Source organism: Salmo salar, chromosome 28, assembly GCF_965601325.2.
Source record: "Salmo salar chromosome 28, fSalSal1, whole genome shotgun sequence".
Lineage (NCBI taxonomy): Eukaryota > Metazoa > Chordata > Actinopteri > Salmoniformes > Salmonidae > Salmo > Salmo salar.
This window is the reverse complement of record NC_138318.1, coordinates 11,272,501-11,281,392: the sequence shown is the minus strand read 5'-3', so window position 1 is coordinate 11,281,392 and position 8,892 is coordinate 11,272,501. Positions and strand designations below refer to the sequence as shown.

The 8,892-nt window shown below is 40.7% G+C and overlaps 1 protein-coding gene across 2 annotated transcripts in view; it reads left to right on the top strand.

The window, feature by feature from the left end:
* The first annotated feature begins 5,765 nt into the window (after positions 1-5,765).
* LOC106589438 (KH domain-containing RNA-binding protein qki.S) overlaps positions 5,766-8,892 on the top strand; it is a 16,635-nt gene continuing 13,508 nt past the window's right edge. Inside the window, exon 1 of one of the 2 annotated variants that reach the window (XR_006762570.2) lies at positions 5,766-6,413. Coding sequence is in view for 1 of the 2 variants with exons in the window: in XM_045710213.2 (XP_045566169.1) it covers positions 6,266-6,413 (148 nt within the window). In the remaining variant the exon portion in view is untranslated. The remainder of the gene's footprint in view (positions 6,414-8,892) is intronic. The other variant, XM_045710213.2, reaches the window with a different exon arrangement.

Below are 8,892 nucleotides of genomic sequence, written 5' to 3'. Positions count from 1 at the left end.
TACTACCCACCTGTCACGACTTCCGCCGAAGTCGGTTCCTCTCCTTGTTCGGGCGGCGCTCGGCGGTCGACGTCGCCCGTCTTCTAGCCATCGCCGATCCACTTTTCATTTTCCATTGGTTTTGTCTTTGTTTCCCACACACCTGGTTTTCATTTCCCAATTACTGGTCATGTATTTAACCCTCTGTTTCCCCCATGTCTTTGTGTGTGATTGTTTATTGTTAAGGTCGGTACGTTTCCAGCTGGTTTTTCCGGGTGCTGTTTTCACTGGTGTTTTGTGGCAACCGTTATTTTTCTCACATTAGTATTGTTACTTTGTGCTGTTTTCTCAAGTAAAGTGCTTTGTTCACTCATCTCTGCTCTCATGTGCCTGACTTCATGCACCAGCTACACCCACCACCTGGCACCACCACTGCGACCTGTACGCTCTCGTTGGCTGGCCCTCACTACATATTCGTCACCAAACCCACTGGCTCCAGGTCATCTATAAGTCTATGCTAGGTAATGCCCTACCTTATCTCAGCTCACTGGTCACCATAGCAACACCCACCCATAGCACGCACTCCAGCAGGTCATCCCCAAAGCCAACACTTCCTTTGGCCGCCTTTCCTCCCAGTTCTCTGCTGCCAATGACTAGAACGAATTGCAAAAATCACTGAAGCTGGAGTCTTATATCTCCCTCTCTAACTTTAAGCATCAGCTGTCAGAGCAGCTTACCGATCACTGTACCTGTACATAGCCAATCTGTAAATAGCACACCCAACTACCTCACCCCCATATTATTACTTACCCTCATGCTCTTTTGCACCCCAGTATCTCTACTTGCACATTATCATCTGCACATCCATCACACCAGTGTTAATGCTAAATTGTAATTATTTTGCCTCTATGGCCTATTTATTGCTTACCTCCCCACTCTTCTACATTTGCACACACTGTACATAGATTTTTTTGTATTGTGTTATTGACTGTACGTTTGTTTGTGTAACTCTGTTTGATTTTGTTGCACTGCTTTGCTTTATCTTGGCCAGGTTGCAGTTGTAATTGAGAACTTGTTCTCAACTGGCCTACCTGGTTAAATAAAGGTAAAATAAATAAACAAATGTATATTCAGTGAATTGCTTTTGTATTACTTTAGTACCTTGTTGCAAACAAGATGCATGTTTTGGAATATTTTTATTCTCTACAGGTTTCCTTTTCACTCTGTCAATTAGCTTAGTATTGTTGAGTAACTACAATGTCGTTGATCCATCCTCAGTTTTCTCCTATCACAGCCATTAAACTCTGTAACTGTTTTAAAGTTACCATCGACCTAATGTTGAAATTACTGAGCGGTTTACTTCCTCTCCAGCAACTGAGATAGGAAGGACACCTGTATCTTTGTAGTGACTGGGTGTATTGATACACCATCCAAAGTGTAATTATTAATAACTTCACCATGCTCAAAGGGATAGTCAATGTCTGCTTTTTATTTTATTTTTACCCCTCTACCAATAGGTGCCCTCCTTTGCTAGGCATTGGAAAACCTCTGTGGTCTTTGTGGTTGAATCTGTGTTTGAAATTCACTGCTCGACTAAGGGATCTTATAGATAATTGTATGTATGGGTTACAGAGATGAGCTAGTCATTCAAAAATCATGTTAAACACTTATTACACACAGAGTGAGTCCATGCAACTTGTAAACCCCAATGGCTCCAGGGGCGCAGGACATTGGTGACCCTGGCCATGACCCCACTCCCTGAGAGTGTCATAGTTGGGATATGCAAGAAACACATTTCATTACACTTGTACAAGTGTGTAACAGGTGAACACTTGTACAAGTGTGTAACAGGATAACTATAAGCACCACCAAATTATTGTATACAGTTTGACATCTGACAGAGGAGCTGCTTTTTAAAAACCACCAAGTACTGTCAAAGTCACTAGGACAAATCCTAACCTCCGTTGCATGCATTAATGTCACTGGGAGACTTAAGGGAAAATTTGACATAAGTAAAAGTTAGGATCTGGCCCTGCCATCCAGGACCTATATAATAGTCGGTGTCAGAGGAAAGTCCATAAAATTGTCAGAGAGTCCAGTCACCCAAGTCATAGACTGTTTTCTCTGCTACCGCATGGCAAGTGGTACCGGAGCGCCAAGTCTAGGACCAAAAGGCTCCTTAACAGCTTCTACCCCCAAGCCATAAGACAGCTGAACAATTAATAAAATGGCCACCGGACTATTACATTGAAATATGGCAAAAGTCTTAGCAGCCAATTCTAAACTAGAAATTGATTAACAGAATATTAGAACAATACGTAATGATGCAGTTAAATTAAATCGTAAGAAAAAAACTTTAGTTGACAAAAAATGCTTATATTGATTATAAAAATGGTTGTAAAAAGGTATGGAATATAGTGAAGAGCTTACTTGGTACATCTATCTCGTCATGCCCATCTAGTGTGGAGGTTGACGGGAGAACAATCACAAAACCAGCTGATATTGCCAATCATTTTGCAGATCTTTTTACAAAGAAAACGAATTTACTGAGAGATAATCTAAACACCCATTCTTCCAACAAGCTATTGTCCAATGGATGATCATATTATGAGCAAGAAAACCTATAGAGGAGGTGTTAAACCTATTGAAGTCATTACCCAATGGTAAATCTACAGGTTATGATATTATGGACAATTTTGTTTTTATTCTATGCTGCTCACCAGATTTGCAACTTCACTGAAATACATATTTAATTAGTCACTGGAAAAGGGGCAATTTCCAAATGTATGGAAGCATGCTAAGCTGTGTTCAATCCATAAAAACAGGAAAGAACCCATTACTCCTGCCAATAGTCGACCAATCAGTCTACTCCCTTCACTCACTAAGATATTGGAGGGTATTGTGAGCAGACAGATATGACAGCACATGGACAAGAATGATCTGACCACAGCCAATCAGCATGCGCAGCCAATCGCAAAAAACATTCCTCTACCACTGCATTGGTTGACATGACTGACGAGTGGCTCAATACTATGGATAATGGCAGGTTTGTGGGTGTACTATTTTTAGATTTCAGTGCAGCATTTGATTTAGTAGATTATGAAATAATTTGACAAAATGATTGCATTATGGGTTTAAGGAGGCAGTATGGAATTGGGTACAGTCATATCTAACTGACAGGAAACAGCCCACTTATATCAATGGGTCGTTTTCTTCCCCTCATGATTTAAACTGTGGAATACCACAGGGCAGCTACCTTGGGCCACTTCTTTACTTAATATATACCAATGACCTTCCTTATCCAAAACTCAAGCTACTATATTTGCAGATGATACTACAATTTATACAGCAAGACAAATCAGTTCAACAGGTATAGCAAGCTCTACAAGTAGATCTGGGAAATATCAGGGAGTGGGTTTGCCAGAACAAACTAGTTTTGAATGCCAAGAAAACCAAGATTATGTTGGTCTATTCCACAAGGAAAAGGCCAGCACAACATAGGATGTGATTAAGCATGGAGGGAGTACAAATTCAGGAAGTGGAAGAAACCAAACTACTAGGAGTGCAGCTAGACAACTGCTTACCGTGGTCATCTCAAATAACTAATCTATGTAAAATATAAACAAATAAAACTGCATGCATGATCAGAAGGATAGCTAAATATTTACCGGGAAAGAATCTTAAGCAAACAACCCAAGTATTAATTGAGAGTCAGGTGAACTACTGTTCTGTGGTCTGGGGAAATGCATCAGCATGTGAGATTAGACAGAACAAAGCAGCAAGGATTACTTTAAGGTGGAGATATGATTATTTTGTTGTAGTCATGCAGAATGGTCTTGGGTGGTCATCAATCAACAAGTTCTTGTGAAATAAAATGTACACCATTTAAAACAGCCAAACCCCATTCACAACAGTATTCAGTTGGTAAGAGACAGACATTTAATCAATACAAGGAATAAATTGTCCAACATTTACTGTATTTGTTATCTTAGCAGAAAAGAGAAATCGGCAAAATAACATTTAGATTCAGAGCAATAAAGAAATTGAACAATTTATCTGAGAAAACCAGAAACCTTTCAATAAATATATATATATATATATATATATATACAAACAATACTTTAGAACCATTTAAATAAAATTAATTGGAAGGTTGTGCAAGACTATGGTAGATGAAGGAACCAACATATATTTTCAGACTGTTAGAATATTTATCTGGTCAACATGTCAGTGTATTATGTCTGTTGTTTGTAACAGTGTGTTATATGTGAAAATGTGATTGTATTATAAATGAAAAGAGATCCCAATAAAATAAAATACAACCTAAAGAAGCCGTCTTTTGCTGCCGTCTGCTGGTGTTTCTAGGTACTGTTCTTGTAGCACATTGGGGATGTGAGAAACTTACTCCTCTGCCTGAAGTGTCCCCACTTGCGCCAGCGAATGGCCAGCTTTTCGTGTGACTCTTCAGAAGAGCGGTCATGTGTGCTAGCAAGACAGAGGTCCCGAGTTTGCACCAATATGGTCTTGCTAAGCAAGCAGCTTGAAGCCGTTTACACTCCGCTCCCTCTCTCATCCTGCCATTTTACAGCAGTTACATTGGGAAACACTAGATGGCACACTCCTCTGGTATTTCCTTGGATTTTTGTCCTTTGTTCAGTGATGTCATAGTTTGACCTCTAACCCAATTCTCTGGGTTCAAATGCCTAAGGTTCGCTTCATCAAAGACACAGATACTACTGACAAAAAAAATTCTGAACTCTCTCTCTCTCTGCTGCGAGTATGTTTCAGTAGCTAGTCAGTGTCTTGTGTCCTGGTGAGAGGTGGTATTGTTTAGGCCATGAGAGGACAATGTCCTACCTCCGCTCTGAATACCCACCATACCAAACCAGGCTGGACCAACGCCATCATCCAACAACACACACATACACAGGCACACAAACATGCGCACACACACACACACACACACACACATTGTCCCCTACCCCATCAGACGTATAAGACAGTCGTTGTCTTGAAGGTTAACTACACACGTCTGATTGTTAGCAGGAATGACATGTGGTGCCTGGTGGGTTGAGATGGGGGAGGAGAAGGGAAGGGGGAGGGAAAGAAAGGGGGAGAGAAATGGTGGGGTGAGATGGGAGCTCAATCTGAGATTACTATTCTTTCTCTGTGTGTGGTGTATATGTGTGCGAGTTTGTGTCTTTTGATTAATATTCTGTATGCTGCATATCTGTGTTGGAGTGTACAGAGGAATGACAGTGTGAGACAGCTGTGGCGGATAAAGACTAGAGTCAGCTAGTCTACAGAGCCAGAACACACACACACACATACATTCTTGCCAATTACAAGGCATTATTATCCAAAGTATACATTAATTTAGCATTTTACTCAAAGAAAGTGTGGTGGTGTGTGTGTGGTGTGTGGGAGAGAGACAGAGAGAGAGACAGAGAAAGAAAGAAAGAAAGAAAGAAAGAAAGAAAGAAAGAAAGAAAGAAAGAAAGAAAGAAAGAAAGAAAGAAAGAAAGAAAGAGACAGACCACCTGCATGCCACACACACTTTCAGAGATCCCCAAGTGACAGACAGCAACTGAAGGTAGAACAGGTGTGCATACCTCTGAGTGCAACTGGACAAATAGCATTGTTGACATTGTCATCTAGAACAGTTCATCTTCTAAGTGTGTGTGTGTGTGTGTGTGTGTGTGCGTGTGTGAGGAGAGGAGAGAAAGAGAGGGGAGACAGCAGCCCTCCCCGAATCGAATCTTCGGGGACACACAGCGCGCTCTGGTACCACCCACTACCCCATTTCGGTCTCTCTCTCCCACTCCCTCTTTCTCTCTCTTGCAGTGTGATGTTTGGTCATATGACAGGGTCTGAATACCGACACACACCGGACATGAGCGAGTAGGAGTGAAGGGGAGAAAACAAGTGAACCGACCCCGAGAGAGCGTGAAAAGGCACTAGGGCACTTCTATCTGACTGTGAAACGGCGAAGAAGAGAACTCGCTAAAAGAAACGGCGGACACGAGTTTCACCAACTAACTTTTGCGAGAGTATAGGCCTAATCAACTGAGCGGAGTTAAAAAACAACAACAACTATTTCCAAGCCTCTCGTTATTTCGTTCCCATCTTTTTAGCGCATGACCTCGGGACTGCCGAATACTCAGAGCGGTAAGTGACAAACTCATCACAGAATCGGAGGCTGGGGCTCGAGGCAACATTTTTGGACATCACTTTTATTGCAGAGCGTCGCGCCTAGATTTTGTAGACTTGAGTTGTGAGTGTGACCATGGTCGGGGAGATGAGTGAGCAGGTCCGGGAAAGACCAAGGCCCAGCCCGGACTACCTGATGCAGTTGATGACGGACCGGAAGGTGATGAGCTCGCTGCCCAACTTCACTGGCATCTTCACACACCTGGAGCGGCTCCTAGAAGAAGGTAAGTGTGTAGGCTCAATACATATTTATAGATTTACAAAAGACATTGTAGCCTAGGTCTAATATTAGTAGGTGGATATGTCAATTATATTGCATGGTATAGGCTACACTGTAAAAAAAAAAAAAGGTTATTGTTATGTAACTGTTTCTACAGCCTTTTTCTGTTTACTCAGCTTTTTGATCCAAGTGTTACCTGAACTAAAAACTAAATATTGGCCCAAATTTAGCTCCAACTTGATTTAACGTATGCAAAAAGTATGTCAATTTAAAATGATGTGTTTGCTCAACTTGTCTCATATGTTCATTCAACTACAAGTTATTGTTTGGGCATCAAAACTAAAAAAGGCTATGCAACTGTTTACACAAACAACATGCTTTTAACATACAATGTTTTCAACTTACACATTTGACACTCATGATTACATTGTGCATGTTAATTTACAGTAATTATTACTCAACATGTCCTCACTTGGGATTTGAACTCAAAACCTCTTAGTTCACAGCATTCTGATCTTCCTGCTACACACCATATTTGTGTCGATTATCAGTTAATCTGACTATTCTCTTAACATTGATTTGACTTACTTATTTCAGCAATTGTAGTTTTTTTCTGTATAGTTGTCTAATTATATTACTCTGTTTTAATGTTACTCCTGAATCACTATGATAAATAAAATGTTTTTTCTTGAGTGTACTTTTAACCGAGCTGAGATTTACTCTGGAGTGCAAAGTGTAGCAATACAGGTGAAATCAGTCATTGGCACACACATGGTGGCGTAGCAGGAAGATTGGAATGTCGGAAACCAAGAGGCTGTGAGTTCTAATCCCAGGTGTGGAATATGAATGACTGTATACATGCACTATGTAATCATGTGTGTCAAATATGTAAATTGAACACATTATATGTTAAAAACAGTGTAGCTAGTTCCACAGCCTTTTTTAGGTAAAATTCCCAAATAATAGCTTCTAGTTGAATTATAGTATTATTTTTAGTTCAGGTAACACTTAGACCAAAAAGTTGAGTAAAAAAAAAAAGAAAGGCTGTTGAACCAGTTACTTAATAATAATAAGAGACGGATTGAAATGTACTCAAGGTGTCATAAAAGAAAATACACCCCCCTCCCCAACGTAAAAAATATTTTCACATGACCCTCCCCTTGGATATAAAAATACTTGGAACACCCTCCCCCCTCGTAGAATTAACTTTAAATATTGTTTACGACCACAAATAATAATAACTGGCGACCCTGTGTTTTCTAAACGTGGATATGGACTTTGCCACTTCAGCATGCTTTTGTAGCACAGTTGATGCCACGCAGGGCTACGGGCCAGAAGGTTGGGGGTTCGCCGACCGCCCCAGACAAGCTCACTCTCCCTGCCTGTTTCATTACATATTTATAATTATATCAAATATATGCAACACATTTTCCACTAACAGGTTTCTGTGCCAATGCACCACACAACCAATAAACAAAACATACCCACTTCGGGCAATTCAATATCATGGTTTGTGTTAACACCACGGTAAATAAACTGCGTCAAGCTCAACAAACTGTAGATAGTTTGTGTGTATGTATTGATATGTAGGCTACGTGATAGTTAGATAGTTTAAGGGGTGTTTAAGTACAGTTCTTACAAGCCTGTTTGGCTGGTAGCTTATTCTTGAGGTGTTGTGGGCTACTGGTGAACAATGATGTGCAGACATAATCAAAGTGACACTGGACTAGCGCACAAGCTAGGCTTCCATCCAATTGCCGACAGATTTGAATGTGAATATTCTACAATCTTCATAAAAACAATATGCCATTTCAGAGTTTCCTTTAGGAAAATGTGTCACCGGACAACTTGACAGGGAAGATTTAAAGTTCAAACAACAATATATATATTTTTTTACAGTGTACGGTGAGATACACACACACATGCTTGCACGCACACACACACACACACAATAATACACACACCAGGCACTGAGTGCTGTGAACAAATGGACAGTTGTTAGGCCGGTGACCTAATGTGCGAGGTGTATGAATGTGGCGCCCTATCCCCGGCCAGGCATGAGGCTCAGTACACGGCCAATGGGATGTCAGCCTGAAAATATTTGACTGGGGAGGGCGTGCAGAGACTGTATGTATTTGAACACAAAGCCACACAGACTTGGTCAAGTTGAACACCATGCAGGTTGCTAGAGAGCCTGTAAACTGATCATGTGTATTCAAACCGTTTATTTAAACAGAAAATCCCATTGAGACCAAGGCCTCTTTTTCAAGGGAGCCTTGCACACAATCATACCAATTCACAATATTTACAATTTCAACACACACACCTGTTTGTGTGTGTGGTCGATTGATTCATTCATTGATTGTAGTATTTCAAGAGGAACGCCACCGCAACAACCAAACACACCCCAAACAAGACAAACAACATGAAACAAACAATAAGATGTTATGTGGAATTATTGATCAGGGTAACAATGGTCATGG